Source organism: Eubalaena glacialis, chromosome 1, assembly GCF_028564815.1.
Source record: "Eubalaena glacialis isolate mEubGla1 chromosome 1, mEubGla1.1.hap2.+ XY, whole genome shotgun sequence".
Lineage (NCBI taxonomy): Eukaryota > Metazoa > Chordata > Mammalia > Artiodactyla > Balaenidae > Eubalaena > Eubalaena glacialis.
The window spans coordinates 147,952,524-147,979,607 of NC_083716.1; the positions used below are offsets into that span (position 1 = coordinate 147,952,524).

The 27,084-nt window shown below is 38.6% G+C and overlaps 1 protein-coding gene across 1 annotated transcript in view; it reads left to right on the forward strand.

Moving 5' to 3' along the window:
- Positions 1-25,554, forward strand: part of THSD7B (thrombospondin type 1 domain containing 7B) — a 787,061-nt gene extending 761,507 nt beyond the window's left edge. Inside the window, exons 20-27 of the mRNA XM_061199619.1 lie at positions 1,378-1,523; positions 6,711-6,870; positions 7,980-8,153; positions 8,254-8,349; positions 10,632-10,714; positions 13,270-13,462; positions 16,763-16,850; positions 25,473-25,554. Coding sequence (XP_061055602.1) covers positions 1,378-1,523; positions 6,711-6,870; positions 7,980-8,153; positions 8,254-8,349; positions 10,632-10,714; positions 13,270-13,462; positions 16,763-16,850; positions 25,473-25,554 — 1,022 coding nt within the window. The remainder of the gene's footprint in view (positions 1-1,377; positions 1,524-6,710; positions 6,871-7,979; positions 8,154-8,253; positions 8,350-10,631; positions 10,715-13,269; positions 13,463-16,762; positions 16,851-25,472) is intronic.
- Positions 25,555-27,084: the final 1,530 nt, after the last annotated feature.

Below are 27,084 nucleotides of genomic sequence, written 5' to 3' on the forward strand. Positions count from 1 at the left end.
CAAGTGCACTGAAGGTGTGAGTTACCCTTACTTCTCCCTGAACTTGAGGGCATCTGGGAATTCTTAGCCAAGGTTTTCAAGTGAATTCTATGCAGAAGTGAAGTCATTACTCTCTTTCCATTTCTCTTAAGAGGTAAATGTAGAATCTTTGACATCAACTAAAAGACCCCACTTTTAATAGCTTTAACAGTATTCCCTCAACCTATTCTCTTCGTAGCTCTTTCTGTCCAGCCACACTGGCCTGTCAGGTCCTCAAACCTGTTCTGCTCCTTCAGATTTCTGCTTAAAGCTCAACTGCTCAACTGCTTCCTTCCCAGACTGGGCGGCATCCCCATAACATGCTCTCATAGAAACTTCTGTTTTTCCTTGAACATTTATCACAAATACAATTACATAATTAACTTTATAACACCAATGGAAGGGCATGGATTCACAGATAATTCACAGATAGCTAACAGTAATGAAACTATATGCACATCATACCTCATCAGTGAAAAAGGAGTAAGGACAAGAGGGAGTAGGAGGGAGAGCAAGAGAGAGAAACAAAGACATTTAAATTCCATCCACTCTTCCACTTAATGAGCTTATGACCTGATGCCTAGGAGTGGGTATAAGATGACATGGGAGCGCTACTCTTTCTTGAGCTATTCTTATTAACCAATTTCCTTTCATTAGGAAATGGAGTACCAGCATTTGAACATATGTGTTTCAAACAACATGGCTTCTTCACACAAGTCAACAATTTTATCTTGTACTCAGTGAAAAAAGAAATTGGTCCTAAAATCTAGGAAAATTGGCCATGTTGAATTAATGGAGAGACACTTGGAACCTCAGGGTGGCACCTTCATAGGGAATTTTCTAGGGTAATTTGGATTATATGCAATTTTTACCTTTCTGATTTAGAACCTAACAAAGAAGATACAACTCTATTTTTGTTTAATATTTGTAATCCTAGCATAGAATATAAGGTCTGTGAAGGTAGAAGGTACATCTGGCATTTTCATCACTATATCCCTAGCACAAGGCAGGATGCTTGGATTATTTTAAAGCTTAATAAATAAATATTTGTTAACTGAATTAACATTCAGCCAGTGTTTATGGGGATCGGTCTATTTGGCAACAATACAGAGTTTGGACTTAAGCCGGCTAAAGTAGAAGACAGACAGAATTTCAGATCCTTAAGCATTATGCAGACCTTAGATAACCTGTGTCTCCATAGAAACCTAAATTAAAATGGCAGAAAAACTGAAACCTGGACATGACAAAGTTCAGTGTGTTTTAATGAAGCCTTTTGTATGTAAGACAACATTCTGTCCTTTAATTCCCTTTCCAAGCCAAACTCTAAGGGAAAAGCTGACATCTTCCTTATCATTTTAGGTCAAATGAGCCGGACTCGATTTATCATTATGCCAACCCAAGGAGAAGGACGGCCATGCCCCACAGAGCTTACCCAGCAGAAAACCTGCCCAGTGACCCCCTGCTACAGCTGGGTCCTCAGCAACTGGTCTGCATGTAAATTGGAGGTAGGTCATGGAATGACAGAGAAATGCTTCTCAGTATGTCCAAAGCACTTGTCTAGTCAAACCTATGTGCTGATGGAACAAATTTCACAATACCAGGGGCCTGGCACGGTGTATTTTTATGCAATGGAGAACATGGAAAAAAGAACCAAATGACTTAACCTCACACAGGGTGATATTGCTAGGAAAATAAATAGCCGTTCATTAGGCACTGTTTATAATAAGCTGGGTCAGGGGACTTCCAATCTCTTTGGCATCCTCAAAAATTCTCTATCTTCTTGGCTTGTTGGAAATATCAAAGCATTATGCAATTAGGCAAAACCCTGATGCTACGGAAATGCACAGCTTGCTGTAGACTGTATTTCTTAAAAAAGCACTTTTAGGCTTAGACAAAATCTTGCATGTGGGCAGAAAACCAAAAGTGTATGAAAGTTATATTTTAACATTATTACACGAACCAAGGTTACTACATTTTCCTCGATGATTGCTTTTTATTGACCTGAAATATAAATGCCTAGTAACATCATAATATATCACATACCCAGAACTTTTGCTGGGTCAGCAAAGATCCTCTACAGCATTTTCTCTCTGGCTTCTTGTATAAGAAAAAGCACGTTGATTTTCTCTATTTTCTTATTTTACTAGCTTATCCTTCAGTTCATATTCCAAAGCAGATTTTAATTAGGTAACAATAATTTTGATTATGCATTAAGAAATCTGCAGAGTATTCTCATGGAGATGTTTAGTGTTCCTGTCAGGATGACATTGTCATGCAGCATTATTATCTTGCAGAAGTTAAATACCCATGTATTTTAATAAGTCCCAGAGGAACAAAAATGCGTGGTACATTTGTTCAGTCTCCTTTTTACAGAAAATAAGGTAACCATGCTAATTAATTAAATAGTAACCTAATAGCTTTAAATATGAATATTTTGTCTACTTAGCCTAAAACGCTCTTTCCTAAACCTTCAGCAATTTTTTAAGTGCTGCTTGGAATTACAATTAAGAAAATGGAAGGAAGATTTCTCCTGATAATTGTTGAGAAAGTAGAGAAAATAAATTCAAAGAATTCAGGAACCCATTGCAGGGGAAGGGAGAGAAAACACAGGAAGAAGAGGGGAAGGATGGGGGACAAACTCCACACTCCATGTCTTACCAGCCATACAACTGCTACTATACCTCACTTGTTCTTTTGTACTTTCCCTTTTACCTTCTCAGGTATCAGGAGCCTTTTTTTTTTTTAATAGACATGTCTGCCAATTTGTCCCATAGGAACATTAAGGGGAAATGTCAAATGTAATGTTTCATTTTGCTGTCACGTATTGAGCTTTAGCCAGAACCACAGGGGCCAGAGTGGTGGGTTGTGAACATTCTCTGTAGCAGTGCTGGTGGGGATAGAGAGGGGGCGTTGCGGTATCTATTGGAGATACCCGGGCACGGAGGCCCTGGAGACCACGAGAGCAGGTGGATCTAGAAACTTGAGAAGTGTCTCAGATTTCTAGATGAGGTTATTCCCTCACTGACACTTCCAATCGGGAGGCAACTGGAGTTGGACTCAATCCAGGCAAAGCTCTCAAAAAACAAGTCTGTAGTAATTATTCCTGTGTGGGCACCTTACCCAAAGGAGGCCAATCAGCATTCTTCCCCCAGACTTTGGAATGGAATTGAAGCTGTTCAAAGATACTATATTCAGGAACTCTTAGCTGCCACATTTTCCCACCTTGTAGGTAAAGTTAGTCAGTCACTTAGAAGCAAGAAGAACAAAGAAGGTGACACAAAAAAGCAGAGGCAAAAGAGAAGATGAATCTTGATCATATTTGAGTTTTTCCTGAGTTTGAACTGTACTCCTGCTCTTCAAAGTCTACTTGTGAATGCTTTGTGAGATAAATAACACAATATCTTTTCAGTGAGTTGCCTTTTCTTAAACATTTATGTAAGCTGAGTTTTGGGAATCACTGATTAAAATACACGTGGGCCTCCACACACAAAGGAAGCGCACTTCTCTCACAGCTGTCCTGCTTCTCCTTGTTCTGTAATATCCTGACCTGCCAAATGCAGGTTGAAAGCTCATGCATTGGAGGTGGTAGAGATGTTGAAGCAGCTGATTGCCATCAAATGTACCAAACCCTAATAAGAGGAGCTCGCACAGGGCTCAGTGGATGTGCCAATTCTGCCTCCATCTTATGTGGAAAGGGATTTGCAAATGGAAATGTTTATCCTCAGGCTTCACTTTTTTTCAGGGTTTCCTAACTCTTTCCAAGTTCCCCAGCTGATAACACGCATCCACACGTATGCTGCAAAACCTGTGTAGGAGCTCAGACTCTGGAGTCCAGCAGGCCTCATTTTGGTCAAGATTTTTTCCAGTTCCTCGCTCTGCAGTTTTTGTCAAGTTTGCAAACTCTCCAAACCTCTGTTTCCTTATGTATGTCATGGGGGTAGCAAGAGTAGCTGTTTTGCTGGGGGTTTTGGTAGGGATAGACAACTTCACATGCAGTGCTTAGCATAGTACCTGACATAAATTCCGAGCTCAGTAAATTGAAGTTGTTGTTACAGGTTTGATTACAGCTCTGATTATGATTATTAGCACTATCTGCCGATTCACATCTGGTGATGCCGATTCAGAGTATACAGAAAGTCCCTTAATGATCTGGACAGGAGAGAGTCAGTGACAGAATCCTTGCTGTTGACCATCTGGCTCTAAGAAACCTGGCTCTGTTTTCAAGCCCTAGTGTGTGAAGTCTCATGAGTGAGACCGAATGAATGCTTGCTTTATGAATGCAGCTATCATGCTGATGCTGATTTCTCTTCATACAGTAGCTGTTGTTGTCAAGGTATGAGATTAAGGTTGATCATGGATACATACTAGGAGCATATTATTGTTTGTCTTGGTTTTTAAAGTGATCCCTGATGTGGACTTGTTTCCTGTCATTGCTGCACACTCCATCTCCTGGAATGTCAAACAAAGCTCTAATCAATTGCATCTCCTGTTACCTGAGGTTCCAGAGAGCAGTAACTTCAAATTTCAGACATGCTGCAGTATCTTCAGACGCCAAGTTCACGAACTCTGACACTCTATAGCGAAACATACACCTTAGACAATTCTGCCATGGATCCATCATCTGGAATAATAAGTGATAGAGAGAATCCTCCCCCAAACAGAAATTTAACTTACACTAGGTATTTTCCACTTTAGGGAGTGAACATTTACCAGAACATTTGGTTTGAATGAATATACTGTGAATTGGTGTTGAACTTCTACTTCTCCAAAAAAAGTACACTTAGGTTCAAAATTAGGGTGCATTTTTTAAACAATTTCACAATGACCGTAGAGATGATTAGAGCCGTGATGAGGTATTGATCTATCCAGTGTGGGGCTTGCCATTGTTAGATAAACAAATCATAATTCTTGTTAAGACGGCTCTAGAAAAGGAGGTGGTGGTTCCTATTTGTGTGTCTACCCAGTTTCATCAGGCCCTGCGTTGCTACAACTCAGGAGGAGGAGAGGAAAAGTCTCCTCCTAGTCTCCCCTTTTCCTTTCTGCCAGTGTAGCTTTGAATCCGAACTTGCTTCTGTAAAGAATTTTTCTCAGCAGCCACTCTGTACCATCCTGCACATCCGGCAGTCCATCCACAACCTGCCCTTGACGCTCAGCGGCCGCTGCCGCAGTGCCTTGACCTGGCTGGTGATCACCAGGCCCATCAACCCCTGGGTCACCTGCTGCATGCCCAGAAGCACTGGCATGGCTGCTTTCGCTGCCCACCCTATCCCTCTTCACTCCTGCTGCTGCCACAGCCACAGAAGCTCCCAGGCCTAGCAATGCAGTTCCTGGGTTCTGTTGGGGTGGGAAATAAGAAGGAGCTGAAACTCAGTTTCCCAGTACAGAGCCCAGTTGTCTGACTGTCACCTAATAATGACTTGTAACATGGAGCATCCTTATCTGCAGCAACAGAGCCCATGCAGAGGGTCATCCTCTCTCTCCTTCTCTCTCTCTCTACATCCATACCAGTAGTAGTCATGAAAGCTCTAGCTCTTCCACCAATTTCTGGACTTAGTGGGAGCTGAGTAACATACCTTGGAAGTACAGAGGAGTTAATACTCCATGGGGTGAAGGTTGATCAATGAGGACTGAATCCAAGGAGGAGCTGGCATGCAATGCCTCTCTCTTTTTCCTCCCTCCCCGCCTCATGGATGGTCCTACAGCCTGTCTAGAAGATGTTGTGATTGACCAAGAAACCAGCTGTGTTTGCTTGGAAGTTTAGGCCAGTTGACAACACACTACCTTATATTTGCTTTTCCTCTGCACCTGCGATGGCGCTTTTACCCTCACTCTTGCTATCCCGGGATTTCACCTCCTTAGTATAGAAGCTTTGTCTTAGGCTCTGTTTTCTAAGGCATTTATGCAAAACAGAGCTACCCCTCTACAGTTATCCAAATAGCCAGTGGACTTTTTTTGAAGTATGAGCACCTGACTAAAACTGAGGAGATAATACTCATCTCATGAGTATCTGCTAAAAATGTTACGGTAGGAAGTCTTTCATCAGGCAGATGGTTGTGCTAGATAACCACTAAGTGCCTTCCAATTCTAAGCTTCTGTTTCTGTGAGACACTGCACAATTTTTTTTCTAATCGCTGAGAATAATATAAGTGGGACTTGTATGAAATATCTTCAACGAATAGTATTCAGCACAGAAGGCATTCTGGGAAAACAACTTCTCGTGGCAATAGAGAAAATCAGCGTTTTACTGGAAACCCAAACCTAATCCATGTGAGAAAGTACTGAATTCCCTACAAAGGAAAAACAAGCAAAGCAAAAGAGAAATGTACGCACTGTGGCTGTACATGCTCTCTTGGGGGAGTGATTATGGATTAGGCCATTTTATCACATACACCTAGACAAATTAGGTATTGTTTTTCTTTTTCAGTCAATCCTGGCTGAGTTCCAAAATGAACTGTCATATTCTGTGTGCATAAATTCCAAGGCATAGATTTGCATTTGTACTTTAGTTGCTCTATCAGCTCTAGGCGAATTGCTCAGGGATGCCTTATTGTCAACAATTGAAAGATAACTCTCAAGAGGAGGAAGCTACTGAAATATGCAACTAGGGTTTTTTTGAGCAAGAGATGGCAGGAGCCAAAACTTTGAGATGATCATGATTTGGGTAATGCTGACAGCATCCTTTCCTCTGACAGGGTGGAGACTGTGGGGAAGGAGTCCAGATCCGCAGCCTCTCCTGTGTGGTCCACAATGGTTCAATGTCTCACTGGACTGTACCTGTAGACAATGCACTGTGTGGAGAGATGCCCTTTCAAGACAGTATCCTGAGGCAGCCATGTTCTGTGCCTTGCCCAGGTAGGCAATTTTAAATGATCGGGAATGCCTTCCATGGTGACCTTTTTATTTATTTCTTTTCTATTAATTTCCTGAGTTCTCTCTCGTCCAAGTTGAAGTTTTTAACTAACTTTAATTCATTTGTCATTGTGGTTATCACTTTAGAATATACCTAACAGCTTCAACAGAGGCAAAGTAGGCCAGAGGGGGAAAAAAAGCACTGGACTTGGAAATTTAAGAGCTAAGTTAGAATCTTGTCAGTATCACTTCACTGGTGTTTTACCTGGGACATACAGTCTGGTCCCTTTGAGCAATGGTTGCTCCATCTAGAAAATGTGTTAATAATACCTGACCTGACAGCACCTAGCACATTGGCCAGCACTCAAAAATATTGACGGAATCCATGAGTGGATGAACCCCTGGGTGATGACATGGTGGGGACAAGTAAGGCTATAAGTGCACAGAAACACTCTGTTAAACAGGCAAGTTGTATGTAATCGTGAAGGTCATTATTAGTTACAGAAGATTTACGAATTTATTTTAATCCTAATAACACAGTTATTTAAGTTTAAGGTGGCTTAATATATCCTTATATATCCTTATAACATGGCATGTAACATAGATGTGTGTAAAAACACATACCTACATATGGACATATATGTATACACATAAATGTGTGTATGTTTAGATTAAATTAAACATTCTTTAAGTTCAAAGATATTCCACTTCAGTAACTGACTTATTCCCTTTATATGATTTCTGTGAACATCTATTTTATGATGTTATGCTGCTCTTTAAAAACTGAGTTGATGTAATCTTTACACTTCCTTTTAAAAATTTTATTATCACTAGTAGTCACAGTGTTCTCTAGATAAAACTGCCGTGATTGGAAGCAAAACAGTGGCAGTCTAGTGTTTGGTGCTCTTTTGCTCAACTAGATTAAACCATAAATTACTTCCTCATTCTTAGTATTTTCTAATTAGAATATTTATCAGTGTAGAATGCAGTTTCTGGAACCCACCCCGTCACTGCACCACCACACAAATCTCACTGTGAACCTGTGCATGTAAATGGTGTTAAGGGCCAGTTTTCACGTTCTTTCCTCTGCTCTGTGCTGCGCAATCCTCCAGGAGACTGCCATTTAACGGAATGGTCAGAGTGGAGCACGTGTGAACTGACCTGCATCGATGGAAGAAGCTTCGAGACTATGGGTCGCCAGTCTAGGTCAAGGACATTTATAATTCAGTCTTTTGAGAACCAAGACAGTTGCCCCCAGCAGGTTGTAGAAACACGCCCTTGTACAGGTACCAAGAGCACTTTTCAACTCTTAGCCTTGATTGATCAATGCTTATTCTGCTTTGATGTGAGGTATAATAGAACCGCTGTTATCATATTTACTTGCAGGAGGTAAATGTTATCACTACACATGGAAAGCAAGTCTTTGGAACAATAATGAACGAACTGTATGGTGCCAACGTTCAGATGGCATTAACGTCACAGGTATTCCTGCCTAACATTCATGTGGGCACTTCAAAAAGATCTCTGAGCGTTGCTGGTGGTGAGAAGAATTAGCGTACAAATTATAAGCAAGGGAAGACTGGGCAGTGGCCTTAGATGAGCTTCGCGACAAGTTGCCATTAGACCTTTGCATCTTAGAAAGCAAACACTTCTATTTGAAGTCCCATATATCAGACAACTTAAAGAAATAAGCTGAAACACAATAAAATTTCCTTAAATATCATGATCTGAGACAAAGACTGAAAGAGACATGTTAATTTAAAACAATGGTCTCTAAGATTTTTAAAGATGTACCTTTTCAGTAAAAAGGATTTGAGAACAGATCCCAACATATTCTAAAATCCTTCACTACTGTGCATGATATGAAACATGTACAGAAAGTGAAATTAAAAGGGTTGATAAGGATATAATAAAAATTAAAATATATTAATGATGTAAAAAAACATTTTGCTGTAAATTATAGATGCTTATGTTCATGTACTGAAAGCTTCATTTTTTAACTGTGTTAGTCATGATTGTTATTTAATATCTGACTATAGATTGAGGGAAGGGGTCTTCATTTATGACAGTGAATGCCATTTGATTCTACAAATGGTCTTCTCAATCATTTTAAAGGGTTTTTTTTTTTGATGCCTTCTTATCAAAGAAAATTAGATTGTCATTCTTTTTACTTAGTACTGTGGCTGACTAAGAGCTCATCAGAATAGGAGAATTTTGATTTTTCTCTTGGAATGGAAAGATTGTTAGCTTCACCTTTTTCTAGTTTACCTGTTTTTGCCTTAGTGGTTGTCCCTTTAATCCACAGTTTTTCCATACAATAATTTATTTTAAGCTGCTCATCCATTTTGTAAGTTACTGTTAAAACTTAATATACTGTAAATCTACCTAACCAGGAACACAGAAGGCATCACACACTGCAATATGCTGAGAGTTAACGGACTGGTAAGGGTTCCACTATCAAATTCTCTGTATGGAGTACCTTGTGCCCAGTGTACATCACAGGGCCATCTGATGAATGAGTTCAGGCTACCAGTGTCACCTGCTAAGTATTATTAGAGCTTAATTTCATTCTTAAAATTTAAAATGTTAGATAAACTGTACAAATTCTAACATGTTCTTCCCGACTCCCAGGAGATCCTCTCCCCATGGGGTTCATACACTGCATGGTGGAGATCCCTGGTTTGAGTGCAAAACACCCCCTCCAAACTGTTGGCAGCAACGGGGGCTGCGTTGGCAGCACTAACACCCACATGATCAATTTCACACCTACCTGCTCCTTCCAGATCCTGGTGGTGTTTTGTTTTGTTTTGTTTTTCCTGTGAGGATTATTTGTTTTATTTTTTCAAGTAACAGTGAGAGTTTAGCTGTTTCATTCTTAGGGTACATGTAGATCTATTCCCTACACAGCTTTAAGCCCAAAGCTTTTCGCTAGTTACAAAATCATGAACTATAATTGTTTGACAGTTATAGTAATGCAGAGGCTAGAATCTATAAATGCAACCAGTAGTATATAAATAGAGTTTAAATATTGCCCTTGAGTAATATGCCAACTCCTTTGCTTAGTACCTTGAATCCAGGAAGGCATGACTAATATTAAGTGATTTTCAGATTATAGAGACATTATTCCATCCATTTACTCAAAAATATTTAATAAGGACCTGCAAGTACTATGTCAGATCTATGATTATCCCTCCTGGAGTGTATACATTTGCTGTTAAAAATAGGTGTGGGAGTATGTACGTGACTGTGTGTGTGTGTGTATTCTGGTTGAAATACATTTAAAATGTTACCAAAATGTTTGATATTGTGGTCCCATGAATTGATTAGTGGCATTCTTTTACCGTTTGGTTACTGGGAATTGGTCCAGTGCCTAGTTGGGGTACGCGGGAGATGGAATAAAAATATGTAGAAAGATCTTCGCGCATATATATTTTCCGCTCCTGAACTTCACTTGAGATTTCATCAATTCTTTTACTGATCCTGACACTCACAGGCTTTGCCCTCAAGCATGGCCATATGATAGAATCACGTTGCCAATGCGCAGGTATAAAATGTCTACTGTAAACGGCTTCTGTTAGCAGAGTTTCCCATCTCAAACAGCCCTTCCTGGAGTACTGTAATCAATCACATAAAACTGGGCCACAGTGTCAGCAAACAGATTTTTTAAAGATAATACCGTTACAAGGTAGCCAGTGCCAGAGAGGAAAAGAAACGAGTATTCATCATAGAAAAGTCTGTAAATGATGGTGGGATTTCCTTTGTAGGAGGCTGCTCCCCTCAGGCACGCCCTGCTGCTATTCGGCAGTGTAACCCGGCCTGCAGAAAACCTTTCTCCTACTGTACACAGGTGAGTCATGTGCTGGAGGCTTGGACAAGTATTGTAATCGCTGTGTTATATGTATGCTGTCTGATGTTTTCCAGTCTCCTCCAGCCCAAGTAGCAATTCCATGGGCCCACGATACCACAGAGAGGCATTTGCAGGAGTAATCACAGCTATTAAGAATTTCTTTCCAGGGCATGTGTTCAAGAAAGCAGTCTTTTTTTCTCTAAATCCATCTATAGCCGACCCCGTCTTTCAGATATCTAATCTATGTTAGCTCTGTTTATCCTCTGTTTATCAATGTGTCCTCAGTTGATTTATTTCCTCCATTCTTAGCCTTTCATATACCTAAACTATTTTGAAAGATATTAAAAAGGGCATGTTCATATTTGCTAAATGTTATGTATTAAAATTGGTTACACTATGATTACTGTATTGTGTATAAATTTTAGTTGATTTTAAATAAGTTGAATATGTGGTTATGGGTAATAAATATATGTGTGTGTGTGTATACATTTTTTTAAAGCAGAAATTTTTCTTCCCCTTTTTCTCCCTTAATTCCCATCAACCACTGCTCAGGAATTAATGCAAAATGTGCCATGTGTTCTCAACAGTGGCACTCATTGTGTGCAGTGCGCACAGAAGAAAGGTGTGCCCTGTCTTTCAAAGAAACAAGTTTCTTCTTATAGTGTGTTCTTTCCAAAAATGATTTGGTTAAAAATGATTCAAATGCTCCATCCTGTTAATATGGCTCTTCTACTTCAAGTTAGGTTAATTCTTTACCACAGAAAAGCGAGCGAGTGATTAAGCTTCCAGTTTGGAAAAGAGATCATCAGCAACTTCATGGGCTAAGGCTGTTGCTAAATAGAAGTTGTGGCTTTCCACCAACTCTCTGGATACCCTCTTTAATAAAACATAAATTACCATTTCCCTTGAACCTTTGGCATATGTGACTGGTTACAACTTTTCACTCAGACTACATAGAGATGCATCTTGAAAAGATGGCTTTCATAGCTGAGCATATACCAATTTTTCTTAATTAGTTCTCCCCATTGAACACTGAATAATGTCTTCAATTAAAACCACTGGAAATACTATAATAATTGGCATTATTATATGAGTGCTACCTAAACTGTAGGCATTTATTAATTATATGCTTTTCTGACTTTTACTTTTTTAAAAATAAATTTATGTATGTATGTATGCATGCATGGCTGTGTTGGGTCTTCGTTGCTGCACGCGGGCTTTCTCTAGTTGCGGTGAGTGGGGGCTACTCTTCATTGCAGTGCGTGGGCTTCTCATTACGGTGGCTTCTCTGGTTGCAGAGCACGGGCTCTAGGCGCGTGGGCTTCAGTAGTTGCAGTGCATGGGCTCAGTTCTTGTGGCACACCGGCTTAGTTGTTTTGCGGCATGTGGGATCTTCCCGGACCAGGGCTCGAACCCATGTCCCCTGCATTGGCAGGCAGATTCTTAACCACTGCACCACCAGGGAAGTCTCTGACTTTTACTTTTTGTGGAAGATTGTGGTACCCTATTTTTAGTTTTAGTATCTGTTGCTCCTCAAAATCATGTGTTCAAGTCAACAGTTGATGACCTAAGTAAATCTGGCTGATGCATAAGGACTGATGTGAGTGGCTATGTAAGGCTGTTCAGAAAATTCCAGGTATAGTTTTATGTGAGGAGCCCTAATAGCAGAGTTATAGAGATTCATAATCTTATGCTTATTTTCTATTCTCTTCTATTGCTTTTATGTTTGCTGAAGGAAGGAAGAGCAGTTATTTTCAGTTTCACTTCCAGAGACAGATAGAAATCCTTGTCTGTTATACTTTATCATAATCAGTTTCTTGGAAAGGTTTATTGTACATGAAAATTACCAGGAATCCACAGACAAATATGAAGGTCATATTGTCATGATGCCAACTAGGAATGTGATGATGTGATGTGACACTCGGATTACTACAAGATACCAATATCCCTATCTATCTATCTATCTATCTCTCTATCTCTCCTCCCTCTCTTGGACATGTGCCTTTGGTGAAGTCTTTTTTTCTCCACAGTCTTGGGCTGTCTCCTCTGAGTGAAGAACTAAGCCTTTGAGTGGAGAGGCAGTTCAGACTACTTAGTGATCAATGGTAGAAAGTGATAGAGGCAGAAATAGACCTCAAAGAGCACAAAACTCAAAGAAGATAGGTACATAATTCCTGTTGCTTTGCTTCTCAGTGTCAAGGGCATGTTGGAGTGAGTGGGCAGGAATCTGAAACAGCTGGGGGAAGAGTTGAGGCTAATTTTTAATTAGATGCTTTAAACATCTCTATAAGAGAGAAAAGGTTGTAGTTAATGCCCACTATTGACAAAGAATTGTGATTTCATATTTGGAAGGTATAAGAATTATAAACCACTAGAAAGAACTGATGATTTATTTAAGGGTTGACTTTGGAATTCAAAAAGATGAACTATTTATTGAATTTTCATCTCTTTGGCAAGTCTGGTGCTGGACATATTAAGTGCCTCCAGCAGTTAAAGCATTCTTTTTTCATCTACACAACTCACTGTGTAACCATAAACATTTTTTTCTGCTATAGGGTGGAGTCTGCGGCTGTGAGAAGGGCTATACAGAGATCATGAGATCCAATGGTTTCCTGGATTACTGCATGAAAGTTCCTGGCTCAGAGGACAAAAAAGCTGATGTGAAAAATCTTGCTGGGAAAAACAGACCTGTGAATTCAAAAATACATGATATTTTTAAAGGATGGTCTCTTCAACCCCTTGATCCAGGTACATATCAGTTATGAGTCAGAAACATAAATTCTCTCATGGGGGTTCATATTGTGACCACTGCTCATGATAGAAAGAATGGAGGGAAGAAGGAAAAGGGGAGAGAAGGAAAAAAGCAACATGGTCTAGTTCAAGGTTTCTCAAATTTGAGTGTTGTGTGGTGTAAAATGTTCTCATGGGGTGGTTGAAGATAAGTCTGTCAATCCCAGTTTAAGAGACACTGAGTTAAGGAACCAAAATATTAATCTTTAAAAATATTTGAATTGTAAATTATCTCCGCCAAAGACCTTATTTTTATAACTGTGAATTTGTGTATATAATTGAAATTAAAAGCAAAAATTGGAATAGATTCTCAGGAACATGCAGGTACCTAAGGAAATGTCCAGGGACCCTATCTGGTTTGAGAAACACCAGTGAAAAAGTAAAGAGTATCAATTTCAGAGGCCAACAGACCTTACTGGCATCATAGCTCAGAAGGTACCGATTCTGTGACTGACTGTAATTTCTTCACCTCTCCGGAACTGTTTCCTCATCTACCAATCAATCTAGAGGCACCTGCCCTGCACGATTGTCATGAGTATTAGCACATTGTCAGGCCTGCAGGACTCAAAAATTAGCGGGTATTAAGGACAAGAATGAACATTTTTTAGATGCTTTCTGTGTACCCTGTGGTTCCATGCTGGTTGTGGTGAATGTCTCATTACGTTCTTGCACATAATGAGATGCCATTATCTCCGTTTTAGTGATTAGGACTCTGAAATTGGCAAACTAATTTGACCAAGGACAGGACACACCACCAGTTAAGTGACAGGAAGGTTTGAAAGGCAGGCCAATAAGGTCTTTACAAAGCACTGGTCTCTACTTCCCACTCTGTGAAGTGGGCAGAAAATGAAAGCAAAATTCTCTGTGCCTACTGTACGTACCTCTTCTAGAAAACAAAATGCTGTGAATGACTGAGGGAAGGGAGCATTGAGAGGGAAGAGACACACAAATCTCAGCCAAAATATACCTTGGGAACTTTCCTCCCAGACCCTAGGCGTTGGCCATACCAAAGTGCCTTGATGACATGCTTAAATGAAGCAAAACCAGAGCCCAGGCGCAAAGGACCCTACATCTAGAGGAAGAAACAAGATGTACACTCCCTAACTTTTAAGGATGACCACAATATCTTACTCAAGTTTTGATTCCCGTGTATGTCTGGGCATGCCATAGGTATTCAAAAATATCTTATTCATTTTGTGACGTTTAGTGACATTTAGCTAATTTATAGCAATAGACTTAAATTTGAGGGAAGCGTGATATGAAATGTAGCTAGGTTCACCCACTGCTCGTAGACCCTATTTCAGGAAGAGAATTAGGGTGAAGTTCCAGGGAAATGAGTTTTCAAATCCACACTTCAGGTCCTTAACCTTTGGAGGTCTCACTAAAGCATCAATAGCACGTATGTGAGTATACGTGTATGTGCATATGTGTGTGTGTATATATATACGGATACACACAAAAAGACACATATACACACATACATGTATATTCATATATACACTATTGTATACATATGTATGTATGTACATAAGTGTATATGTAAAATATATATTTAGTCTGGGGAGAGTTAATAACTTTCATTAGGTTCTCATGATGAGATTGTAAACTTGAGCAGCCTCTCAGGAGGGCAATTGGGCAAAAATCTATCATACATTTTGGCCTAAAATTTTCCTCCTAGGAATTCATCATACAAATATACACACGTATACTAAGAGAAGTATGTAAATGATATTCATTATATGACTGCTTATTACATAGCAAATGAGTGGAAATAACCTAAATGTCTATAAGTAGAATAACAGAAAAACAAAACTAGATACAACTGTGCAATATGTCTCATAGAGGTATTAAAAAGAATGAGATAGACCTGTCTTTATGAACTAGCATGGAAATATTTCCAATATATATTGTGACATAGAAAAGAAGTACCAAAGTGAGTGATACGCACCATTTGTGTCTTTTTTAAGAAGTGCAGGTATTTTGTGTTTGTACTCATTTGCTTGCATGTGCAGAGAAAACTATGAGATGGTTCGCAAGCAAATTGGTTACCGTGGTAGTGGCTGGGTAGGGAGCTCAGAGAGGGTGGCAGGAAGACTGACTTTTCACTACATTATCTTTTTTTAATAGTTTGAACGTTGATCCTATCCATTATGCTGTTATAAAAATCTATATTGATTGATTCTTCTTAAGTAACATGGCTTAAAGGTCATGGACCACATACCTCTGTACTAGGGATTGAAAAACACTGTATCTTCCAATACTTCAGCTCTATGAGGTTTAGGGGTAATAAGATGACAGATGCATTCTCACTCAGGAAAGACTTTTTTTTCTTATTGCCAATGTAAAAATTTCAGAATAGGGGATTTCATCATTAGTGTTTCAAAGAGGTAAGAATCAAAGCTTTGTTAAAAGTTTTATAGAAATATATCATTACTAGATTGAAACCTCATTCTAAAACCTGATTGAGGCTTGAAAGTGTCTTGTAAGCAAAAATTGTAATAGGTAGTCATAATACAATTGAAAGTAATTGTGATTTTCTTCCAAACAAGTGTTGTTTACAATAGATTTTGATTGTTTTTCATCCCACGAAAGTCTTTAGCATAAGATGTTGATATGTTTTTTGGACCCACAGTTAATTACATTCATGTAGTATAATGAACCTTTTGTGTGAATATCTTTCAGAAAGGAACACAGTTCCTTTGAGATACTAAGGCATTGCTACTATCAGTGCAATTCTAAGTTTAGTTAACTGTGTGCTCATGTAAAACAGAGCAAAAACCATGAGATTTCCAGAAACAACTCAAATTTATACACACACACGCACACCATACATACAGTCAGGGTATACCTCACACAGTAAAAATCACAAAATAGATCAGACCATTTGGTTCTATTTTTTTAACTCCAGCAGATAACAAGTCCAAAATAATATATACTTGTACACATATGTATATGTTTTGCAATACTTTTGTATTAGAAGTATATACAAATGAAAATAAGTTCAAAATATCCTGCCAGTTGTTAGATTTTATGAAGTACTGATTTCTGGTCTTTGGCATTGTGAAAAAATGATAGACTATCTTACATTTTATACTTTCACCTTTTTTTTTGACATTTGATAGCTGTCATATGTGGGTATTTCCACCTATGCTTCTGACTTACGCAAATCTCAGAATTCAGCTGAGAAATAAATAATACACTAATTTAGATAAGAAATAAGCTTTTGTTGCTAAGCTAGTTATTTTCTATTTTAAACAGATGGCCGAGTGAAAATCTGGGTTTATGGCGTTTCAGGTGGTGGTTTTCTTATCATGATTTTCCTAGTATTTACTTCCTACCTTGTTTGGTAAGTACTAACTAGTAAAAAGTTAATATTCCATATTTTCATGGGTGGCATGTTATACTAAAAGAAAACTTATGATAAGATCATTGGCCATTATAACAGGACCCTTGAACTCACAAATAATCATCAACAGTAGAATTGGTGAATAGTTGAAATGGGAAATCATTATCTTTATTGTCCTTGTTTGAAATAACATTCTTTTATTTGGTTTTCAAATACTATCAGAAGGTATAAGAGGCAACTCATTAGTCAGGGCTTTCCCATTTTAGAATTTAGATCAGTACTTTTTAGCTTTGATGGCACACTGGCATTTCCTGGCACATCTTGGGGACTGATAGTTGAATCCTAGTCCCAGAGATTTTTTTTTTTTAATTTTGCTTATTGAAGTATAGTTGATTTACAGTGTTGTGTTAATTTTGCTGTACAGAAAAGTGATTCAGTTACACATACATATATTATTTTTATATTCTTTTCCATTATGGTTTATCACAGGATATTGAATATAGTTCTCTGTGCTATACAGTAGGACCTTGTTTATCCATTCTGTATATAAAAGCTCACATCTGCTCACCCCAACCCCCTTGGCAACCACAAGGCTGTTCTATATGTCCATGAGTCTGTTTCTGTTTCATAGATAGGTTAATTTGCATCATATTTTAGATTCCACATATAAGAGATAGCATATGGTATTTGTTTTTCTCTTTCTGACTTACTTCACTTAGTATGATAATCTCTAGGTCCATCTATGTTGCTGCAAATGGCATTATTTCATTCTCTTTTGTGACTGAGTAGTATTCCACTGTATATAGGTACCACATCTTCTTTATCCATTCCTCTGTCAATGGACATTTAGGTTGTTTCCCTGTCTTGGCTACTATGAATAGTGCTGCTGTGAACATAGGGGTGCATGTATCTTTTTGAATTAGAATTTTGTCTGGATATATGCCCAGGAGTGGGATTGCTGTATCATATGGTAATTCTATTTTTAGTTTTCTGAGAAAGAGTTTTCCATACTGTTTTCCATAGTGGCTGCACCAACTTACATTCCCACCAACAGTGTAAGAGGGCTCCCTTTTCCCCACACTCTCTCCAACATTTGTTATTTGTAGAGTTTTTGATGATGGCAATCCTGACTGGTGTGAGGTGGTACCTCACTGTAGTTTCAATTTGCATTTCTCCAATAATTAGCAATGTTGAGCATCTTTTCATGTGCCTATTGGCCATCTGTACATCTTCTTTAGAGAAATGTCTATCTAGGTCTTCTGCCCATTTTTTGATTGGGTTGTTTGTTTTTTTGTTGTTGAGCTGTATGAGCTGTTTGTATATTTTGGAAATTAAGCCCTTGTTGGTTGCATCATTTGCAAATATTTTCTCCCATTCCATAGGTTGTCTTTTCCTTTTGTTTATGGTTTCCTTTGCTGTGCAAAAGCTTGTAAGTTCGATTAGATCCCATTTGTTTATTTATTTCTATTGCATTGGGAGGCTGTCCTAAGAAAACATTGGTACGATTTATGTCAGAGAATGTTTTGCCTATGCTCTCTTCTAGTAGTTTTATGGTGTCATGTCTTATGTTTAAGTCTTAAGCCATTTTGAGTTTATTTTTGTGTATGGTGAGAGAGCATGTTCTAACTAACTTCATTGATTTATATGCAGCTGTCCAACTTTCCCAACACCATTTGCTGAAGAGACTGTCTTTTTCCTATTGTATATTCTTGCCTCCTTTGTTGAAGATTAATTGACTGTAGGTGTGTGGGTTTATTTCTGGGCTCTCTATTCTGTTCCACTGATCCATATGTCTGTTTTTGTGCCAATACCATGCTGTTTTGATTACTGTAGCTTTGTAGTATTGTGTAAAGTCTGGGAGGGTTATGCCTCCTGCTTTGTTCCTTTTCTTCAGAATTGCTTTGGCAATTCTGGGTCTTCTATGGTTCCATATGAATTTTAGGATTATTCTAGTTCTGTGAAAAATGTCATGGGTAATTTGATAGGGATCACATTAAATCTGTATATTGTTTTAGGTAGTATGGCCATTTTAACAATATTAATTCTTCCCACCCAAGAGCATGGGATATCCTTCCATTTCTTTGAATCATCTTCAATTTCCTTTATTAATGTTTTATAGTTCTCAGCATATAAGTCTTTCACCTCCTTGATTAGGTTTATTCCTAAGTATTTTATTTTGGGGGTGCGATTTTAAAAGGTATTGTATTTTTACATTCCCTTTCTGGTATTTCTAGCCCCAGGGAATCTGATTTAAGTATCCGAACAACTTGACCACATGCAGGAATAATTAAAAGTGCCCCAGGTAATTCTAATATCCAGGCAAGGCTGAGAACCATCACTCTAGATAATTCTAGTTCTTAAATTTTCTTCTCAAACTGACCTATTTTGACCAGTTATGTTAGATTGACCAGTTGGTTCAAACAACCTATTAGTACATTTTGAATAGTAGAGCCAGCTGTTTATCTACATTGACCAGCCATGAGAGAAAATTTAACTAACTAACTGTCCATTCCAGGAACCCCAATTTGTAAGTGACTAGTTCCTAAAAATGTTATTCTCAGAAAATGATGATTAGCTTATTGTATAGAATATATTTTATTTGATGAGCTGGTCTTGAAACCAGACAGAAGTAAATACATTGAATGTTTTCAAGTGTGTTGAGAATATTTTATTAGCTTCCTAAGAAGAATTTTCAAAGGATTTTTTTTTTTAATTTTCATGAGATCAAAGTGTTACTTTTTTTCTCTAATTAATTCAAGGTATTTATATTCATCATCTGTCTCAAACTATTTCCTTGAGAATTTTTACCCAAGTTTTAATCTCAATTCAGATCCAGTCTTTGTATTTCTAGCTTGTACTTCCAGGGTTACACAGGTTTTTAAATCTTTGCTCTTGGTCAGTGAAAGTTAGTTAGTGAAGAAAATAAAGTGACTTTCATTTTTTCTGCCACCTATAGTGATTGAAGTTGAATTTCTAGAAGTTGGATTTCTATCCAATTAATATTTCCACAGTGTTGTAGTAAAAAGGAACACCTTCAGTTAGTCATTTACCCTAAAATCAAATGATGTGCCCAATTATGTTTGAATTGGTGAGTTTTGTGAGTATTGTCTAGGTCCTGTCTTAATGAACAAATGTGAAGTGGAAAGCCTTATATGAGGTTGAGAGTGATAGGAAGCATTCACCACTAAAAAAGATTAGAAGAAGGAAAAGGTCTTAAATTGCAACAAAGAACATAAAGGGTTGACAGATGAGACACTGCTCTCAAAGCAATGGCCCAATACAGTGTAAGATAATCAGCTAGTCTATTAGTCTGTGAAAGCTTGGATGTGTACTACTTCATAGCCACATCCCCAATTCCAGATTCTATGGTTCCTTCTTCCCTAGAATATCTAAAAGATTAAAAATTAAAATTTATTAACAGTCATAAATTTCACCCTTTTACATTTCTCCATTTCCTTCAACTTAAAATTCTGTTACCCTTAACCCATTCCTTCAACAATAAATATTTATTGTGGCTCTTTCTGTATAACTCTAGGTGCTGGGGATTAATTAGATATCTCACTGAATTCTGATGACAAACATAATTTTCTGGAAAATTTTTATTATAAAAGATCAATGGAATTGCCCCTTACTTTTTAGTGACCAAATTATATTTATGTACAGTATTTCTCATACCTATTTTTTTCATCCTCAATGCCCAGCCTTAATAATCCCCTGTTGGAAGTAGCACAGTTACTTCCATATTTGGATTCTTTACAAATGCTCCCTTCAGCAGTCTGTAGCCAGATTAATCTTCCTAAAACTTAGCCAAGTGATCAGCCCCTTTCCTCCTCAGACAGACACCCATTGACAGCAAAATGAAAGTCATGTTCTGGCTGCCTTACCAGTCAATTAAAGTCTTCCACTATTTGAGCCCAAACAACTCTTTCAACTTCATTTTCTACTGTTTCCCTATACCCTGGTGTGTTGAAAGGCCTATTTATTTAGCTGTGCCAGGTCTTAGTTGCAGCATGTAGGATCAAGCTCCCTGACCAGGGATCACACCCGGGGCCGCCAGGAAAAAAGTCTAATAAATATTCATACATCAAACAAAGTGCTTTGCATAGATTGCCTTATTCAGTCTTCATAATAATCCAGTGAGGTGTTGCTAATATCACCTTCATTTTAAAGGCAGAGTAAGTAATCCTCGGAAAAGTTGAATAACTTACATAAGGACATCAGCCTGGTGAAATCAACTCCAGGTTTGTCTTAACCCCCAAATGTATACTCTTTCCACTGGACTTTCCAACCTCTGTAATTTCTTTCCCTTGAGTAATCCTAAAAACTCTTTAGACTCGAGGTAGTGTCTACCTTTCACATTTTTTAGGGGCTCTTCATTTCCCAAGTAAAGTAAGCTACAGACCTGGGTACAGACCTATTGATATCAAAACATTTACTGTTATATAGGAGCTGCCTAAAGAATCCAAATAGGTATCTTCACACCATCTATTTCTATTAAATAGCTTGCAGAAGAGTTAGAGGATGACAGTTCTGGAGATTTTATATTTTCTCCCCCAAAATAAAAAGCTTAGGACAAGAGAGCCGCTCTAATAAATATGCCAGTTGTTAGGTGTACACTTTAGATGAAAGCAATTTATGATAACACTTGGACATGTTTTTGAGAAAACAGAGAAAAATAGTCTTCTCAAGGACTGCTTCATTCAGATATGACCGTTTGCACGTCTGCCATTAGCATTTGGAGTTTTTGAAATAATACTACTGATGTCCAGCTCCCCTGGCAATAAAGACTCATGAGGTAATTTAGTGGGGACGACCACTGGGTGAGCTTGTAGGTAATCTAGACATAGTGCCTGGAAATTACTCGGAGAACTGCAGCTATTCTACCTTGCTCAGCACAACGCAGGAAAGGGGCTCTCAAATTTGAAAGTTTGAAGGTGGTGTCGCCACTTCCGCGGCTCGGCCCTCCTGAGTAGCTGCCTCTTAATGTCTTCTGGTCTGGGGATGGGTCCCTGGTGGCTTGACTTCAAGAGTGCTGAGAAGTACCAGCACTTGCCTGCCCGTTTACAATGAGCTCACTTTTCTGGGTTAATGGGTTTATCCTTTGCTAAAATGCAAATGGTCATGGAAGAGGTGACTTTAAAACGTGTCCATCAATGATCTCTTACAGCCTGGGTTGCATACTGGTTTTCTCCCTTGGGCCAACTCTGAAAGTGATGGTGGCTGTCAAGAGTGCTCCGTTAGGAAGAGTTATGAGGCTATTCCTGGGCTCAGCAGTAAACAATAATGTGATGGATGGGAGACGTCCACCGTGGGTACAGGATGCCCTGGGGTGGCGGCGGCCCATGGGCCAGGCAGTTGTGGCTCCTGATTTAGTGTGAGTGAGGTGGTCACACCTTCCCCGATACCAGAGTTGAGGAAAGAAAGTGACTTAAAAAAATGATTTCTAAATGAGTTTCCTAATAAATACCAGGGAGGGAGAAAGGAAAGGGAGCAGGGACTTCTTCGAAGGACAAGTCTCCTATTTGCTGGCTTTGCAGAGGGCAGCCTCCCACTCACCTCTTCCTCTTAGGGCTCTTTTTAACCAGCCACAGCTCCCCAGCAAAATCACCACCTTATTCAGTGGTTGCTAACTTTTAAACTCTCTAAAAGTTCTCAGATCTCACACATTCATAGATGTGACTTTAGTATCTGTCAATTGAGAGCTTACACAGTATGAAAAGATGAAATGAAGCCTTCATCACAGCCATCTCAACACACACCACGAGCCACAAAAATCCAAGACCTATATACTAGGAGCCCCCTTTCTCTTTTTTTTTCCTATTCCTAGAGGTGAACACAATGTTCATAATAATTCCATACCTGGAAGCTGGTATAAAAATCTGTGTCATATTTGAGCAGAATTTTCCAGGCACAGTCCTAGAGGCTGGCCAAGTTTATTATTGTCTCTTTTTTTTGAATTTTATTTTTTTATTGAAGTGTACTTAGTTTACAATGTTGTATTCTTAGTTTACAATGTATTAGTTTCAAGTGTACAGCAAAGTGATTCAGTTATACACTCACACACACACACCAGTTCTTTTTCAGATTCTTTTCCATTATAGGTTATTACAAGATACTGAAGAGAGTTACCTGTGCTATGCAGTAGGTCCTCGTTGTTTACCTATTTCATATAGAGTAGTGTGTATATATTAATCCCAAACTCCTAATTTATCTCTCATCCCCTCATCCGCTTTGGTAACCAAATATTATTGTCTCTATAAAGATCCAACCGTCTCTATGCCTCCTCCCCACGCCCCAGGACTCAGCTTTCCCATTTCTCTGCCAAACAGCCCTTAGCAAATGCCAAATAGAACAAAATAATGCCATTTGTAGCAAATGGTTGGACCTAGAGATTGTCTGATTTACTTTGCTCAGTATGACAGAGAAAGACAAATATCATATGATATCGCTCATATGTAGAATCTAAAAAATGGTACAAATAAACTTATTTACAAAACAGAAATAGAGTCACAAATGTAGAGAACAAGCTTATGGTTACAAATGAACTTATTTACAAAACAGAAATGGAGTCACAAACGTAGAAAACAAGCTTATGGTTACCAGGGGGGAAAGAGAGGGGGATAGAGAGGGGGATAAATTGGGAGATTGGGATTGGCATATACACACTACTATATATAAAATAGATAACTGATAAGGAGCCTGGCAATATGACTAGAGACACTGGAATATGCATATATGTTAATATAGATAAAGTTGAATGTTATTCAGATAATTATGCAGTAACTGCTCTTGAGAAGCGGAACGGACCTGGGAAACGGGAAATCATAGGCCGAGGACGCCTCTGCAGAGAATTTAAAGCAAATTTCTACCTACTTCCCCTCTGCTGAGAGGCAGGTGTTTGTTTGCCTGCAGCCAGTGCCCAGCACATCATACACCGAGCACCTGCTACACGCTGGGTGCCGGGTAGGGACACCGTAGGATCTCTGGTTCCTTGCAGTAGGTTTTTAAAAAATCATTTGTAATTTACCTCTTTAGCATCTATAAATTGCTTCAAACATCCAAAAAAAAATTTCTCCTGAATTAGAACCTGAGTATTTTAAACTAGGAGATTCTCCCTACAACCATGTTATCAAACATCTTTTTCTTTTGTGGTAAAAGTCACATATCAAACAATTCTCTAATTTAACCATTAAGTGAAAGATGCCAGACACAAAGGGCCACACATATAGTATGATTCCATATGAAATATCCAGAATAGGCAAATTTACAGAGGCAGAAAGTTGATATGTGGTTGCCAGGGACAGAGTAGAGAACGGGGAGAGACTGCTTAGTGGGACCAGTTTCCCTTTAGGGTGATGGTTATGCAACACTGTAACACAGTGTTCGAAATGCCAGTCAGTTGTACACATTGAAATGTTTGTTTTTAATTTACATTCACTCGAAGTATAAAAATTAATACATACACACAAATAAGTTGTTTCCACCAAGTGCCTAATTAATGAATTGGATGGAGGGAGGATGCACTGAAGGGTTAAAAGCATTTGTCCTGTGTGTTTGTTTGTGTTTTAGATGCACTTAGATTCCAGGCTGTGCCACTCACTCAGTGACTTGAGGGAAGGTAAATAACCTCTCTAGTCCTTCTCTGTCAAGTAGCAATAATCCTAATGCCTCCCTCTCAGTGCTGTCCTGGGATTTATTGAGATACCTTCTGTAAATCCTCAGCACAGGGCTTGGCACTTAGTATGCATCCAATTAATCACAGATGCTGCTGTAAAATAAATAGTACAGAAATTCGGAGACAGTGAGTGAGATGGCTCCCCTGCTGGTGAGGACAACCCGAAGAGAGCTGGGCTCTGAAGTCACAGCAAAGCCAAGGCACTGAGGAGGGAAGGGAGACAGAACAGTGGGACGTGGGGCACTGTGAGGTAGAATTCAAACTATAAATACTCATCAATTGAGATTCACGCCTACTGAGAATCAAAGAGCGTAATGCAGCATGTTTTGTCCAGATCTGGGGCATCACCGTGTGATTTGGGAATGTAACTCAAGTTCAGCTTCTCTCTCTGTGAGAAGGAATGGCAGCCCTCCCTGATCTGGCCACATTGTTGACCTCAAGGAGAACAGAGACCAGGGGAGAAGAGCTTTGCCTGGTGCAGAATCAGTGAAATTTTCCTGACAGGCTCTGGTGACTTGGCAGCTAGATGTCAGGATTCAGGCCAGAGCAGAAGTGTGTTTACTTGAAAACAAGAGCAGAGTAGGGCGTGGGAGTCTGGCTGTCCTCGCTACTTACGATGTTAACCATCTGTGCTGTGGAGGACGCAGTAGGTTAGGAATTAGTGAGCAACAGATGTTCGCATTACTGCATATAAACAAAGGAAAGTAGCCTTTACCAAATTCATTGCTTCCACTAAACCATTTTTAAGATTTTGAAAAAAAAAAAAACAAAGGCTTCTCCTGGTTTAAGGGTCAAAGTACACCAATATTCCAAAAAGGAACCCACCAGTCCAGAGAAATCAATCTTTTGTCTAACCACTTGAATTTCTGTACCTCACAATTTTGTTTGGCAGGTGAAACAGAGCTCTGTGAACTTTCTTTATCTCAGGAATTCTTTTCCCTTTACAGCAAGAAGCCAAAACCACATCAAAGCACACCTCCCCAACAGAAGCCTCTGACCTTAGCCTACGATGGAGACTTAGACATGTAACCTGAAAAAGAAATCCAAATGTAGACATCAACTGCCTTAACTGCTTTCTCTTTTGTAGCTCTCAGAATTCTCAGTTTTTTGAGGAATCTCCTGATGCGTTATACGAGGCAGGATACAAATATTGTGAAAGTAATATTGCCTCAACTTCATTTGGACATGGAGTCAAGGATTATTCTGTCTGCCATTTTGCTTTCAAGTTGTTTGCGGGTGTGTTTAATTCTTTGATTTTCCCAAGGGACCTGAAAACCCTTCTCTTCCTGCTTGGAAATGGGAAGAAGAAAATATGATGGAATTCCCACAGACTTGAGTATAAACTTTATCCTTAGCAGCATGATGACAATCCGGAGGAAAGTCCAATCAAGGCATTTACTGTAAATGATGAGTCGCCTGACACTGCATTGTTATGCACTATGTTAGTGCAAATCCTTATTCTTCCCATACTTCAACACTGAGTTTTCTAGCGCTTACATCGGTTCAAAGACTTTCAAATTGGATTGCCTATTTTCATGAACATAGAGAGAATGGGTTACCATTTCAGAAATTCTCTGAGTTTCTACCTTTACAAATTGTATTTTGTTTTGTAGCCAGGGGGATGATGGTACTTCATGGGTTGCATCTATTGAAAACAAATGGAATGTGTGTAATTCCTGGACTAGATGAAAGCCAGGTGGTTTTGAATGAAATGTGTATTGAATGTTAGGGTGTACAAATGAAGTAATAGGTGGTTATATTGGAGAAAGAGGTAAATTAATTATTTCATTACTAAAACTGTATTTTAACAAAAACTTAGCCATGTAGATATAGCATTAACCATACACAGTTGTAATTCAGTGTAATGATGAAAAACGCTGCTTTTGTAATTTCAATTTTCTTATTGAATATTTATAAATTCTTTTTTTGAATTTAATTATCTGACCTCATTTAATATATATCGAACGCCGATCCTGTTTGTAGCAAGTCTTGCTTTTATAAGGTTTCAATAATATCTAAAACAACACATGAAAAAGCTGAAACCATTTTATGAAGATCAATGTTTGTAATTGTAGATGTTGAAAAGTAAGACGGTGCCATCTTGTGGTATTGACTTGTATTTATAACAAATAAAGTGCTCAAGAGACTGAAATGTTAACTGTTGTAGACTTCTTATTCCCTCCTGAAGAGCCCATGCTTTGACGAAACAGCTTTAATAACAGATTCCCTGTGTCACTGTTTTAGAGGTTGACAGCTGAAATCACTGACAGAGAAAAGGACTCTTACCCCACACTCTCAGCACTAATGGTTATGCTATGAAATGGAGCCAAGCATGATTACACAGAGTAGCTTTGAAGGAATATTTAAAGCTTAGCTAACATTAGAACAAACCGCTGTAATAATAATGCAAACACTGACTGATACGTAAATGAACTGAGAGGCCTGAGAAAATGGAACTGTTTGTTAGAAATCTGATACAATGAGCAAGATAGAGGATGTTTTTATTTATACTAGGACTTTTGTTAACCATTTTAACGCTAATTGATTTTCTTCAATGAC